Here is a 14,389-nt window from a genome sequence, read left to right on the forward strand (position 1 = left end):
TTTCGACTTGGGAAGGCAGCGGACTGCGAACGCGCGATTGACAGGTAAAGAAGCATCGTTTACGGCCATCCGTCATCAACAATCCGCGATGTACTTGAATGGTTTCAGCAAGTTGCGAGTCAGGACCGGTCACTTTTGGGCTGGCTTGTACTCGACGAGGCGATGCGATTCAAGGTAAATTAGCCCAGGTAGGTCTTTAGACCGTACCACAGCGATAGGTATCATGTTTGTTTCAGAGCAATGAATAAACAATTTGCGTTCCATCCTCCAGTCCTATCCAATCCAACGTATGGGAGTCATCGGCTTCTTCAAGTTCGACGTATTCTCCATCATTCATCTTGATCCAAAACATCACCTTGTTGGCGCGTTTCCCTGCCGCTCTTTTTACCTTGGCTCGCAGACTACGGAGAGCCATACTTGGAAGTACGGTCAGCGTCAATGATTCTCCCTGGTCGCTTACATCCGTGTCCTTGGTTGGACGTCCAGATACCTGCACGAAATGAAGGGCTAGACAACCGTACAGTGAGAGAAGGCACCTCCAGGGCATTGGGAAGACGTACCGATCAATTTGGACCCCAACTTGTCTTCATCCTGCTTGGGCGCAGAGGCGTTTGGATTGCCGTGGACTGTTCTTCATGAACATAGTGGTTTCACAACGCGGACGCTGTCGACGTACTTTCGCAAAGTTCATGCCATCTGAATGGGAGAGTTCCTTCTTGCACATCCCCGAGCGTTTTGGCGACATCACCAAGGTACAAAATCTCTGAATCGGACCGTTCTCTGCTCGAAATCTATGGTGACGTTTAAAGTCGGACTGTGTTGGACGTTGGATGCGCTTACATTTGTGCCGTCCAAAACATGGAGAGTAGGAAAGTAGGCGATGACTCGGGATCGAGCATGAGCCTCGGCTGGTGAATAGGGTAGGTGAGTGCCAGTTCAAGTACGGTGATAGGGCGCTTACTTGTGATGGGGCTCATTCTCAATGAGAGAGTGCGTATACCAGGTAGCCAGCGAGATAAATTCTCCAGGTCTGACCAAGAAGAAAGCGCATTTGACGCGAGTGCCAGGTATTTGATCTGAAAGAGGGCTGCGCCACCACCATTTGGTGGGATCGCCGAGAACTTGTTGGACGTGAGGATGACTTTCTCCAGGCTGGAGGTAGATGAGTATTTGGTACCATCCGTGGCCCAGGTTGCGGCGGAGACTTACGATGGGAACGACGTGTCTATAGTCGTTGCTAGATCGACCCAGTCTGACAGGGCGTTATTATCCAAGTTAAGGGTCTGGAGGGTATTGTGTGGTATTGGAGATGATCCAAGTGCTGTGAAATTGTTAAAGCCGACTTCAAGTGATTGTAGGCGAGGCATATGGGCAATGATCGACTGGATAGCTTCCCAGCTTAAACGGATATCATTAAGTTCGAGTTCGGTAAGGTTTGGGAATGGCGATCCTAGGAATGCGTCTTCCTGGGGAGGCAGAAGCCTGTTGCGACTAGAAACAGGTGTGAATACGGTTGCTCACATCTGTGCAAATCGAGTACAAACTTGAGTGCGAGCTGGTCGAGATACACCAGTTCAGAGGAAATGGATGTGATGTCTTTCCAGTCATAGACCAAAGAGAGCGAGAGATTGAGGTATCTGATGTCTGCGTCCCGAGATTGAGAAGGCCCATTCCATACTAGTTAGTTAATGAATGCATCGTACTTGGGCACGTTTCCTTGATCTTCCCTGGGGGGTCTGCATACGCGACAGCAGTCCCATCGAGACTCACATTCCGCAATCGATCCAGCCGAGCCAGCTTGCTTCGAATCTTATCGAGATTAACAGCCTCAACCTCGATGGCGCCTAGGGACGAACCAAGGATGACTGTTTCTTGTGTTTCAGAACCATGAAGGTCTTCCAGATACTTGGACTGCACGGCCTCCAGGAAAGATGTTCCATATTTCACCGCAGGCGATATTCGTATAAACGACCCTGAACGAGGATATCTGGTTCCAATGGATGAGGTTTGGGCTACTGGCATGTCCAAAGATTCTAACCTGGTTGTAAAGTATCGTTTGTTATTCTTGACACCGTCATGCTTCCCTCGTTCCGGGTCGTCCCAGTCGACACCAATCCATTCTCCTTTAGTGCCGTCTACCGAGCCCAGGTATCTCACAGTGCCAGGCTGGCCATTGTACAAGATTCGGGTACCGGGCTGTGGTCGCATGATGGAGTCGAAGAAAGGGGTTAAACCCTAACCCCAGTATTTTCCGGCCGGTGTTGGCAGTTCGCGTCGACCTCCGGCAAAGGTTTGGGTTGAGTCCATATTCTCCACTTTCGACGTGATTCTTTCTTCCTCGTCATCTTGCTTTTATAACGGCCTCCATCAATGCTCAGGCTACTTGGAAGGAGAATGTCGCCGACAGCTGCCAGGTTAGCTGCACAACGTACCAGAGCTATTGGCCAGCACATGATGTCCACAACCCCGGAGGTCAGTTCCCACTGCGCGGTTAACCCTTCAAGACGTTGTTGACGTGCTTCGCAGTCTACAGTGCTCTTTGAGTCTAACAAATCCATTCGAAAGTTCATCTTGAACCGACCAAACAAGTTGAACGCCCTTGACACACCCATGCTTGAGCTGCTCAGACCTAAAATCCTGGTATGTGCACTGTCTTTCTGTCCCTTACAGAACTATACTAAATCTTATGAAGGAATGGAACTCTTCCGACCTTTGCGGTGCCATTGTCGGTACAGGCGCGGGGCGCGCATTCTGCGCAGGAGGCGATGTTGCCAGTGAGTCGTCCTGAGTTACCCGTGGGCCGGCTCGCTAATCCCGTTCACAGCCGTGGTAGAGAATGCGTCTGACCCAACCACACGACCGTTGGCAATTGACTTCTTCAAGAAAGAGTGCGTGTTTGTAGGCTATTGAGTCAGCGCACAAGACTCACCAAGCCGTCGTTTTCCAGATTCGAAGTCGACTACATACTTGCATCACTGAAGAAGCCTTATGTTGCTATCCTTGACGGAATCACGAGTAGGCGACCCGCCTTTTGCTTTCTGTGATCTTTGTTTAACTTGCCGTCAACAGTGGGTGGTGGAGTTGGACTCACCGCAAACGCACTCTTCAGAGTTGCTACCGAGAAGACTCTGTGGGCCATGCCGGAAACCAAAATTGGTTATTCTCCGGATGTTGGCGGAAGTTACTTTTTGTCGAGGTTGGATGGAGAGATCGGAACATACCTGGGATTGACTGGAGAGTCTCTCAGTGGAAGAGCTGTATTGTTCGTCACATCTTGATCTCTTTTCTGAGTTGCAACTCTAACGTTCTTTCCAGTGAACACGGCTTAGCCACGCATTTCCTGCCGTCAAGGCGCATTCCTTTGTTGTTGGAACGTCTGTCGGAGTTGGACGATCCATCAGCTGCTCTCATCGACAAAACCATCGAAGAGATGTCATGTGAGCGCGAGCCAAACGAGCCTCGTTCTCTTTTGACTGGCGGAGTAAGAGCTGCTCTAGATGCCGCATTCCGACACAACGAAGTCGAGCAGATATTTGCTAGTCTGGAAGAACTTTCCCAAGTTGAGGATGCTTCGATCAAACAATGGGCACAGGAAACCTTGCAGAAACTGAACCAGCGAAGCCCGACAAGTCTGAAGGTCGCCCTGGCTGCCATCAGGCGAGGGAAAAAGTTGGACCTTGCACAAGCTATGGCCATGGAACTTCGAATTGCAGGTGCTTTCTGTGTACGTTTTATTTTGCTCCAGCTGCATCATTGTCAGTTGTTTAAGTCCCTTAATCTTCAGAACGGTGCCAGCCCTGATTTCAAGACCGGCGTCGAGACTGTTATCAAAACCAAGAGCAAAGATGTACCCGCATGGTCTCCTTCAAAATTAGAAGATGTGGCACCCGAAGCAGTTTCACGATTCTTCGACTCAACGTCATCCTTTATCCAAGGGCTCCCCGCACTTGAGATCCCCCAAGGACTCGAGGCGATCCCGGATAATCGACACCTCAAGTACGCGCTACCGACTGAAGCCGAAATCGGAGCCGTTGTAAAAGGTTCGCATCCTGGCGCAGGTGACATGGGCTGGACTGCCGAAGAAGTGCAAACCTTCTTTAGCAAGCAATACCCAGGGAAACACGGAGTGCGAGAGAAGGTCGAGGAAGTCCTGCAACGACGATGCACAATCATTGATAACGTAGACGGTAACTTTGTATGGCTCAAGTGGAACGCGTAGTTGGGCCCTAGTATACTTGATCATTTCGCGCTCATACATTATCGATGTTACTAATTTCAAATACCATGCCTTATTCGCGACTTGAATCAAAACGTGGCTTGTGGACGGATGGGTGATTGGAATGAATCATCGTCATCTGTTGAGGACGACTGTTTGAATGTGGATACGTAGCACCCTTCAAGATGCCTCAGGGAGATAAAGTCGGTGAACCCGCTTAGTAACATCTCACTTAGTTGCTATGTGGTGATACCCAACAAATGCGGAGGCGTTTCGCTGGCACTTATGAAGCATTATGTTCCTGGTGGGTGAAAAACATCCTGGCCTGGATGCGCCGAACTTGATTGAGTTTATCATTCCAATAAATTAGATCTAAGCGCGTGCCCTCTGAATCCAGAAGGGGCACTCAGGACGTGTGTTTGAGCGCATCGACTGGACAGCAGACGGGAAGAAGCCATCAATGTCCTTCTCCTTCGGAGGCGTGAATGTAGATAGGCGCCCTTGCCACCTGGCTTCTTAAGAGGTGATCTGAGATTGGTTCTCCCATTGCAGTGTATATCGACGCCAAGACATGGCCAAGTCAGGCAGTGGTCGGCGTGATCTTGAACATTGAGTTTTGAAAGGGACGATGAGCTAAGTATCTCGGTATAGTGCCCAGCAGCGATCTCGATCTCCTTGATATTGACAGTATCTACCAACGCGCGGAGCTACTTAGCGATGTGGATAATTTTACACTTAGCCCCTTGGGACATCTCGCACTTACTTGGAGGGGATCAGGTCAGGGTCACGGGCGGTTAGCGCGACACAAATGTTAGCTTGAATGCGTTTAATATGAAATTTTCAAAACTATAAGAGCACCGAACATTGGAGACGAAAATGTCCCTTCCCATTGCCAGCCCATCCGCTGCCTTGTTGCAGACCTCCCGGCCCCTGTCCGCCCTGTCGATCCTCTTGTCACCATGGTCCTGTTCAGCCTACTACCCTCCCCTCCACAATTCTTCACACATTTCGTACAACTAGCCGTCTCCCTCTTCCACTCAAAGACCCAGATTCGCAAGCAACTACTTGCCCGACGCCGCTCGCCCTACTCATACGACATTAACCAACATACGGGTTTCTTCCCCCCGGAGCCGCTCCCGAAATTGCCACCGTCGTATGAGATATGGGAGCAAGCGCTCCGCGATGCAAACGGAAACCTGAGTTTGGGCGAAGACGAGTCGGAGGATGCGCTGGAACGACGCCCATACGGTTTGGAGTGGAGAGCCAGAATACAAGAGGTGTGTTAACCTGTATGTCCTTTCGTCACGGCATAACTGAGCGTCCGACAGTGGCCCGTTCTTGACACAGCGCCCCTCCACAAAAACCCACGTTTGGCACAGCGGGCCCACCTCGTTCTCGCATGGCTCGTCAGCTTCTATGTTCACTCAATACCCCCCACAACCTCCACGGCCAACACCAGCTCTGGCAGCGACAGCGAAGACCGAGCGGAGCCTCTACGAGTTCCAAAGTCGCTTGCCGTTCCGTTGATGCAGGTGTCTCGTCATCTGGGCTTGGCGCCTGTATTGACATTTGCGGACACAGTTCTGTGGAATTGGGAATTGATTCACCCAAGCCGGCCCCTATCCCCAGACAATATTCGTTTCGTCAATACATTTTCAGGTACTGATGACGAGAAAAATTTCTATTATGCCTCTGCTCTTGCCGAATTGCGCGGGGTCGAGATCCTTCGTATCATTGACGACTTCAACAACCTCCCAATCGGCAGCGACCTCGCATCGACCACCAAAGTTTCGAGAGACCTTCATCGTTTGGCTGGTATCATCGAGGATATCACCGAAATCATCACCTCCGTCCGCTCTGCATGTGACCCTCACGTTTTCTACTGGGACATCCGGCCCTGGTTCGAAGGAAGCGATGCGAAGGGGCCAGGTGGGCCGGGTTGGATATACGAAGGCGTTGACGAAGCTGAAAATCTGGACTTGAGCGGTCCATCAGCAGGTCAGAGCAGCGTGATGCACGCTCTCGATATCTTCCTGAACATCGATCACAAGCTTCAGGAACGTCGATATCCTGCGCCATCACCTGAGAACAAGCGGGCGGACCATGGCTTCATGGAACGCATGCGACGATACATGCCTGGCCAGCATCGCGAATTCTTGAACGTCCTCTCCACCTCTCGCTCTATCCGACAGCTCGCGCAATCGACGCCGGCCCTACGAGACGCATACGACACCGCAGTTACGGCGCTTAAGCGCCTCCGAGATACCCATATCCGAATTGCTTGCCTTTATGTCGTCACCATGTCACGTTCGACGCCCGGTTCACGAGGAGGATGCCCTGCAGCCGCTATGATCGAAAGGCTGCATGCCAATCGCCTAGCGGGCAAAGGTCCTGTTCGTGGAACGGGTGGAAACGAACTCTCCATCCTCCTGAAGGCCGGCAGAGATGCGACACGGCGTGCGGTCCTCAAACCATCATCATCATAGCCACATTTACTACAACAAGAAAGCGCCATCGTCATCCCGCATAGCAGTATCTATTATAGACTACACCATTCTCATAATGACATTATCACAGCATAAGTATACACGGATAATCCTGAACATTCGAATCATCTAAGTACATACCGTAGCCTTTCAATATTACAAGTCCTTGTCAATGTAAATTGGTTCTGGTCATCTCGTACTTAGTGTCATCACAGTCGAAGTCAAGTTACAACTGTCAGTGGCCACGGAACTTGCAAGTGCGTTACAGCCTTACCAAGCGATAAAGGAAGACCATTAGAGAAAGGTCCACCCGAGCGAGTGGTAACATACCTGATCCTTCAATTTTGCGATGCTCCAACGGCCGTTGGCTCCTGTTAGGGCAGGCCGTGACGATCCACCACCTGTTCGCGAGATCGAATAATAGTAGCGAATTATCGGCCCTTGGATATGTGGAGGCAACCCTGGGCGGCCGTTACACACAGTACATATCACTATCATTCATTACCGACCCTCCTGGCCATAGTGAAGTATCGACGTCATAAATCTCGAAGCAATCGCGTTTCAGGCGAGGCCTCGATCGATTCCTATTCTCCGATAATTCCTTGTTGTGGTCGCGGGGAAAGATTTGCATGAACGTGAGAATGAAGTCGTCCACAGGCAAATTGGGTTCAAGAGATGCGATAACTCTGTTGAGCAATCTCGACGCAATACCAGTCAGGAAGGTGTGGTATTTCCTTGTATTGGACCTTATGGCGCCGCTGACAAGTGGCGGAAGTTCCGGTTGGCAATGGTAGAGAGAAGCTCGTGAGACAACAATCGATGGGACAGGACCAACGAAGAAGGCAAGTAAGGTGTGAAGAAGTGGTATCGTCCTTGGGCCATTCTGGCTGAGCTGCTTTAGAGAGGCGACCGAGAAATTCGGCAATACCGGAATCATACCTGGTACGGGGCAACAGGCATAGACAGGCAGGCATGAGTTCTGCACATGCTCTCGGGATTAGTTAACCCCACATCTGCATGGCATTCCACAGGAACATTTACCTTTGAGTGCATCGGCTTTTGTAGACAACGCGACTATATAGATGATAAACAGCTTGTGATGATTGGAACACCAAAATCGGGCGTAATCCAGGTAGGCACATGAGCCGTAGGGTCTTGAGGAGATTCACGACCTTCGCACGCCGTTCTGTGGCGGTTGACCGTGACACTTTTCCAAGGCGTACTTGCTGAGCAACAAGGTCAGGGACAGTTTCGGAAATTTGCGAGAGGAAAATGGTGGAAGCAGTAGTTTCAGGTCAAGTGAAAGGACTACGGCCCGAGTATGCTGTCAGGGTTAATCAAGCATCGTTCGCGCGTCATATCGAATGTTGTCGCGACCATCGATGTCGACGCTGGGGCTGGTTGTTTGGTGACTAGTGGTGGACGCGTGACCATAATGATGGGCTGACTAAGGATTCCAAGCCTTTAGCGCGTTTCAATTCCTACGCGTCGAGTGTTGTTGACCTTTATCCTCCAAAATGTCCACGACCGACGTGCAACTCACCGCTGGAAGCTGCGAGCGTCTCCAGTTTGCGAACCCACAAGACGCGTCTGTCTTTGAATCCCCGCACACAATCCAATTCCTATCAATTAAGAAGGTCAACACGGCCAATCCTAACAGTAACGCCCCCGTGGACCGATATCGAATCATCATCTCAGACGGTGTCCATTTCATTCAAGCGATGCTCGCGACTCAGCTCAACGAGCTAGTCCAGAACAACAGCATCGGAAAACACACAGTTGCTGTGGTGGAGAGAGCCACCTGCAACTACGTCCAGGAGAAACGGTCTGTTCCCTTCATATTTGACGCGAAAACGCGAATCTGACATCCTTCAGATTGATTGTTGTGCTTGAACTCCGCGTCGTTGCCCATCTCCCTGACAAGATTGGAGATCCTCAGCAGCTTGGACCAGATAGCAAAAGAGCATTGGACAGCGCATCGGTCACCCCAGCGCCTCAATCCGTGGCAACTTCTGGCCCGTCAACATCTACCAAGACTGCTCCCGCAAAGCCTGCCACCACAGGCCCTCAGCGCGGTGTCTACCCCATCGAGGGTCTCAGCCCTTACCAGAACAACTGGACTATCAAAGCTCGAGTCACGCAAAAGTCAGAAATGAAACAATGGTCCAATGCACAGGGAGAGGGCAAGTTATTCAATGTGACCTTCATGGATGACTCGGGCGAAATCCGGGCAACCGCATTCAACCTTGTTGCCGATGATCTTTACCCCAAGTTGGAAGAAGGGAAGGTTTATTACGTTTCCAAAGCTCGTGTGGGGTTGGCGAAAAAGAAGTTTTCCAACATTCCAAATGACTACGAACTCAGTTTGGAAAGGAACACTGAAATCGAAGAGGTGTGGAGACTTCTGACTTTCCAAGATTCACGCTAACCAGAATCATTAGTGTCATGAAACCACCAATTTGCCCACGATCAAGTATAATTTTGTCCCTCTGAACGGGCTTGATGCTCTCGCAAAGGACGCCATTTGTGGTATGTTGGTCGAAACCTCGCTGTATCTGGCGCCGCTCATGCATCCCAGATGTCATTGGCGTCGTAAAGGATGTCGGAGAAGTGGGTACCATCACTTCGAGGTCCAACAATCGACAAGTATGGTCACAGTGGTTCCCTTTAAAACGCTGAGCTGACGAGCACATACTTATAGATCTCCAAACGGGACTTGACGCTGGTGGACAAGAGTGCCTATTCAGTTCGCATGACTCTTTGGGGCAAGCAAGCTGAGCAATTCAAAGTTGAACCCGAGTCCATTATCGCTTTTAAAGGAGTTCGAGTTGGTGATTTCAATGGTAAGCTGCGATTTCCTCCGGATGCACTTTCACGCACTGATCTGTCGAAGGCCGCAACCTATCAATGACGAGTGCTAGTACTATGCAGGTTAATCCCGATATCGAGGAGTGCTTCACTCTAAGGGGTTGGTATGATAGCCAGGGCCAGACCCAGACTTTCCAGGCCCAATCTTCGAATAACCTTGGAGGCACCTCCCTTGGCTTCAGGCGGGACGAAGCACGGACTCTTGAAGACGTCAAGCAGGCTGGATTTGGTCAGAGCGATAAGCCTGACTACTTTTCTACGAGAGCCACCATTATCCACATCAAGGACGACAACATTGCCTACCCTGCTTGTCCCACTCAAGGATGTAACAAAAAGGTTATAGAGGAGGCCGATGGGTGGCGTTGTGAGAAATGCGAGAAAGTGTTCGAGGCGCCCGAGTATCGGTATGTCTATCATCAAGCACGTGTTGTGTTCGAACTTAACGCGGTGGCATAGCTACATTATGTCCATGATGGTCGCAGACCATACAGGCAAAGCCTGGTTCCAAGGATTCAACGAAGTTGGTGTAACTGTCTACGGAATGTCCGCGAACGACCTCGTCCAGATTAAGGTGAGTGGACTTTCGCATCGTCTTATTTGACAGGGGAGATAACATTCACTTCGCCCCGCAGAATAACGACCATGCACAATACAAGGCAATTCAATACCATGCTGCATGCAACACGTACAACTTCTCTTGTCGAGCTAAAGAAGACGAATTCAATGTAAGTTTTAACATCAATCTGATCCCTCTTTCGTTCTAACAGTCCTCCAGGGTGTTCGCCGGGTCAGATTTGGTATCTCTCGTCTGGCCAAGGTCGATTACAAGGAAGAAGCTGGTTATTTGCGCGACCTTTTGTATTCGTCGTGGGCTCGCTAGGTCGTCTTCCCTAATCATAGTCTCACCCATGTACATTAGTTTTCATTGTGCACTCCTTAGCTGCTCATATCGGTTCTTTGAATTTCTTGCTCTCGTGCGACTGTAGACCTGGCAACCAAGAGAAGGCTGAATTTGGGACTGTGGGAATTCTCCCTATTGTTTGCCGCAAGCAGAATTGTGGACGCGTCTGTTAGACGACGCGCTCTGAGCCACACCACGACGTGTTAGGCCACCTTTGGGCGCTGGACCGCTGAGCTCTGGGCCGTTACCGCGCGAAACCCTTTTCCTTTTACCACCACCACGACCAGCGATGCCCATCCCATCGACGACTCCGCTACGACACAAGCGAGCGGTGAGCCCCTCGACGGTGACACCAATACGCACACCGTCATCGCGCAGCACCTCGCATTATAGCACTTATACCCCGACAATCACGTCCGCAGGGACTGCCACCAGGCTGAACATCGTCACCAGAGTTGCTCTGGAGGGCAAAGCGAAACACGGAGACGATGGGGCGTCTATTAAAATGTACTTGAAAGTGAGTGCATTTCTGCACTTGCGAAAAGGAGAAGCGCCTGACCCCAATGGCAGCTAGCAGTTCCGCTGGACTCTGTAACGCCAGGCACTACAGTTCCACTTTTCCCGGGTGCGTTGGTTTGCATTGGCGCTCCGATAAATGTCCTTGACAATCCAAATTAGAGGAAAATGTGAAGATTTTGTCTTCACAAGTACACCCGTTGGACAACAACTCTCGTCCTTACAACTTCTTAAGTACTGTTTCTCCATTGCTCCATCGGGCTGCGAAAGCTTTGAACTTGCCGGCGCGTACCTCGGAAACATTCACCTCGGCCTTCGGTATCCCCCAGTCCCAGGCCACAGCATCCTCTAGCCGCATATCGAAGCCTGAAAGCAATTCAGAGATGATATCCCCGGTGGACGAACAGCATAGCGGTCATATCCTAGTGTCGGGGTACAGCATTTCTTACGTGCTACCAAAAGTGTTCCCTACCCAATCGCACGAGTATCAGGATGAAGTCTATTCCCGTCCCAGGTCACGTCGTTTGTCTATTAGCGAACGTAACACCGCCCAATTCATGGCCGCAATTGATATGTGGGTTCCCTACGTATCGAGGCCACCCCGGTCACCTTACTTGGTATGCTTAATCCCGACTTTTCCATATCCATATAGTGTTCTCAATGGCGTCTCAATTTGCACAGTTGTCGATCCCCACTCCTCGCTGTCTACACAATCATATCAAGTTGCGCATCTTCCCCCCGAATCCAGCATCAAATTTTTTTGTATCCTTATCCTCCATTGACGACGAAGTCGGATCTTGGGACTTGACTGCTGATCCACACGTAACGCGGAGCTCGTCAGGTCGAATTGCAAGATCCCATTCTTACAACAACTTTGCGGATGATGAATCAAGTGACTCCTCCACCGCCGGGTTTTCAGAAGGCTGTGGCATCCAAGGTACCTTCCCCAGCGCCGAGAGGATTAGAATCCGATGGGCTAAGCCTCAGAAATCGCTAAACGTCGGCGAGGGAGGGAGGGACGGGCGCCGTCGTGTTGGGGTCAAGAGCGTCAAAGGAGAGATGACTTGTGTCGTCCGAGGGCGAGCAAGGCCTACGGAGCTTCGCCAGCCTGAAGGAATCCTGATGGACGTTGAGTACAAGGGCACATGCACCGGGGTTTGGTTTCCTGGAGTCGCTACCCTGCTTGGTATGGATGTTGGCTTAGAGGCCAAAGGCTCCGAAATTTCGTGGGCTGAGGGTCATCCAACCCAATGGACTGTTAGCGGAGGAAATGGCTACACGGGCTTCGATGCAGGGTATTCGACCACAGACCCTGTGCAACCAGCTTCCCGAACTTCGTCTTTCGAGTCGAACTCCTCCAGGGGGCAACTTGGAGGAGAAGATTTGACAGGTTCCAACGGCTTCCTTAATCCACCTTCGCGTTCCAGCTCAACATCCTCAAGTTCGTCGCTACTCCGGGCCCCTTTACCCACTACTAATGTGGCCGAATACTCCTTCGAGGGCTCGTCCTCGTCCCTGGGGTCGAATCCGGCATCCCCTGGAGCATTGTCATCTATCCCTTCTCTATCTGTATCTGTTCCTGATATGCTTCCATCGTCACCTCCGCCCCCTGGTCTTCCCATAACACTTCATCTCAATATCAACGACCTACTCCCTCCTGCGAAAAACGTGTTTACGTTCACGATTTCCGGAACTATTGTGGTGACTCCTAAGACACCACTATCGCGACTCAATGGCACGGTTAATGGCAGCGACTCGGAAAAACCGGACCCAACCATGTTACCAAAGTTCACCATCCTGGCTGCTGACTCGGAAGCCACTACGACTGTACTTCACCACCAAGTAGAAGCCCCAAATGCAGTCATCGAAGTGTATCGACCTACAGGCGACATTTATCGAGACGCACAAGCGAAGAAGACTGTTTTGCGCCATGGAGGTTCCACAAAGTGCGGAGAGGACGGTGGACGTATCGTGCTCAGGATCCATGACCCTTTCAAGCAAGACAACGGGTCTGTTGTCGTCCCGTCGGAAAGCGTGCCCAGTCAACCCCTTGGGCATATCCACCGACACTCCCGAACCTCCAGTGTGGCTTCGACTCAAGATACCTCGGAACCATTGGAAATCCCGTTGGTCCTGGCTAACGTTTGTCCATTGGCCAAGACAGGATCTTCCCAACCTTCCTGCTATGGAGTTACCCTACGGTTGCCCATCCCCATCTCAACCTCGGAGTGGTTGGAGTTTGGGTTCCTTTCCGACCGCGAGAAAAAATCCACAGTCACAAATGACCAGAAAATTAAAATCTCCGTGGTGTCTGCAACGGTTGAAGGTATCCCGGTTAAATTCGAGACAAATAATTCGACAAAGGCGGAAACCGAGTGTGCAGATTTCGAGTTTATGGTGGGTAGGGAGTGGCTTAGTTGGGTAAAGGTCGATGCAGAGTTGAACCAAGGCGGCGAGCTCGTCCTTGAATATCTGGTTGAGCCGACGGACAAGGGGAAATCAGTCGTGTCGAACGGCACCTTGGACGTTTTGTTGCCGACCTTCCCCGTCCCGATTCGCAAATTTGAGGTCGACGTCGTTTCAGGTATGTACTTGCTTGTCTCTCTGTTCGGTCTTTAACAACATTTTGATTACAGGATGTAAATTTACGATATCGAGTACCAATCTGGAACGCGAAGTCGTATGTGCCGGCGAGACGCGACTCGTACACTACTACCTCAAGGAGTTCTTCTGCCCCCGCCTTGGCCTCAAGCGTAAAGCAGAACCTTGGAAGAGCGACTTGAAATGGTTCATCATAACTTGGCTCTTGCTCGGGGTCGTGATTCTGAGAACATCCAAGTTGGACCATCTCAATTCGCACATTTGGGAATCGAAGAAAGATCCTTCACTCGATCTCAGTGTACACACATCAACTGTAACAATCACTACGACCCTGTATCCTTCTCCCTCCCCCGTCGAGGTTCCACCCGCAGAAGACACACAGACGCCGACCACTGCTGCAGAAACTCTTACACCCTCACCTTCGTTGTCACGGGTGGCAGAGGAGGCTCCGATAGATTCACCGGACGAAGGCCCGTCCTCTGTGATTCCTCCTCACACCCAACCTACTTTGACCCTAAAATCGGAGAATCCTCATTCGTCACCCACACCTGTTATACCGACATCGAATTCCTTGCAGGGCTTCCAACTCTACTTCCAATTTCCATGGTTGAACCGCGACTCTGCCGAGCTGGACAAGGTGGTCGATGTTATGAAACGTGGGTTTGGGACACTGTGGAGGTACCTTAGGGTGGCGTACCATTACCCGCTTCCACCTCCTTGAGCCTCTTCCAGGGCCCAAAATATGCCTCATTCGACGACTTCTACACGGATCATCCCATATTTGTATAGGCTTCTATGTAT

At 50.9% G+C, this 14,389-nt stretch overlaps 5 protein-coding genes across 5 annotated transcripts; 4 read left to right on the forward strand and 1 right to left on the reverse strand.

Annotated features, from left to right (window-relative positions):
- Positions 1-401: 401 nt before the first annotated feature.
- On the reverse strand, positions 402-2,208 carry CC1G_01110 (tubulin-specific chaperone e; the record flags this gene model as incomplete). Its single annotated transcript, XM_001832996.2, has 8 exons — positions 402-490; positions 561-626; positions 677-791; positions 841-908; positions 962-1,152; positions 1,210-1,466; positions 1,522-1,677; positions 1,771-2,208. 8 exons carry the CDS (start codon positions 2,206-2,208, stop codon positions 402-404), a joined length of 1,380 nt encoding a protein of 459 aa, XP_001833048.2.
- Positions 2,209-2,349: 141 nt separating this feature from the next.
- CC1G_01111 (3-hydroxyisobutyryl-Coenzyme A hydrolase) lies at positions 2,350-4,298 on the forward strand. Its single transcript, XM_001832997.2, has 8 exons — positions 2,350-2,472; positions 2,527-2,640; positions 2,693-2,774; positions 2,825-2,888; positions 2,948-3,015; positions 3,070-3,262; positions 3,316-3,724; positions 3,785-4,298. The coding sequence occupies exons 1-8, from the start codon at positions 2,371-2,373 to the stop codon at positions 4,217-4,219; spliced, it is 1,467 nt and encodes a 488-aa protein (XP_001833049.2). The 5' UTR covers positions 2,350-2,370; the 3' UTR covers positions 4,220-4,298.
- A 489-nt stretch (positions 4,299-4,787) lies between these two features.
- CC1G_01112 (tryptophan 2,3-dioxygenase) lies at positions 4,788-6,702 on the forward strand (the record flags this gene model as incomplete). The annotated part of the gene is made up of 4 exons (XM_001832998.2): positions 4,788-4,806; positions 4,868-5,009; positions 5,070-5,493; positions 5,545-6,702. The coding sequence occupies 4 exons, from the start codon at positions 4,788-4,790 to the stop codon at positions 6,700-6,702; spliced, it is 1,743 nt and encodes a 580-aa protein (XP_001833050.2).
- Positions 6,703-8,219: 1,517 nt separating this feature from the next.
- On the forward strand, positions 8,220-10,450 carry CC1G_01113 (replication factor-A protein 1; the record flags this gene model as incomplete). The annotated part of the gene is made up of 9 exons (XM_001832999.1): positions 8,220-8,527; positions 8,578-9,094; positions 9,144-9,231; positions 9,281-9,348; positions 9,404-9,545; positions 9,596-9,974; positions 10,027-10,141; positions 10,203-10,295; positions 10,346-10,450. The coding sequence occupies 9 exons, from the start codon at positions 8,220-8,222 to the stop codon at positions 10,448-10,450; spliced, it is 1,815 nt and encodes a 604-aa protein (XP_001833051.1).
- A 217-nt stretch (positions 10,451-10,667) lies between these two features.
- CC1G_01114 (hypothetical protein) lies at positions 10,668-14,309 on the forward strand (the record flags this gene model as incomplete). Its single annotated transcript, XM_001833000.2, has 5 exons — positions 10,668-10,988; positions 11,042-11,096; positions 11,150-11,604; positions 11,669-13,571; positions 13,624-14,309. The coding sequence occupies exons 1-5, from the start codon at positions 10,761-10,763 to the stop codon at positions 14,307-14,309; spliced, it is 3,327 nt and encodes a 1,108-aa protein (XP_001833052.2). The 5' UTR covers positions 10,668-10,760.
- Between the last annotated feature and the right edge of the window lie 80 nt (positions 14,310-14,389).

Source organism: Coprinopsis cinerea, assembly GCF_000182895.1.
Source record: "Coprinopsis cinerea okayama7#130 chromosome 2 map unlocalized cont3.2, whole genome shotgun sequence".
In the NCBI taxonomy this organism is placed as follows: domain Eukaryota; kingdom Fungi; phylum Basidiomycota; class Agaricomycetes; order Agaricales; family Psathyrellaceae; genus Coprinopsis; species Coprinopsis cinerea.

Bases quoted from the DNA above. Each gene is read 5' to 3' on its own strand.
- CC1G_01111 (XM_001832997.2), top strand. From the start codon at position 2,371: ATGCTCAGGCTACTTGGAAGGAGAATGTCGCCGACAGCTGCCAGGTTA. The intron at 2,473-2,526 runs GTCAGTTCCCAC...CGTGCTTCGCAG, and splicing joins TGATGTCCACAACCCCGGAG to TCTACAGTGCTCTTTGAGTC. The intron at 3,725-3,784 runs GTACGTTTTATT...CTTAATCTTCAG, and splicing joins GAATTGCAGGTGCTTTCTGT to AACGGTGCCAGCCCTGATTT.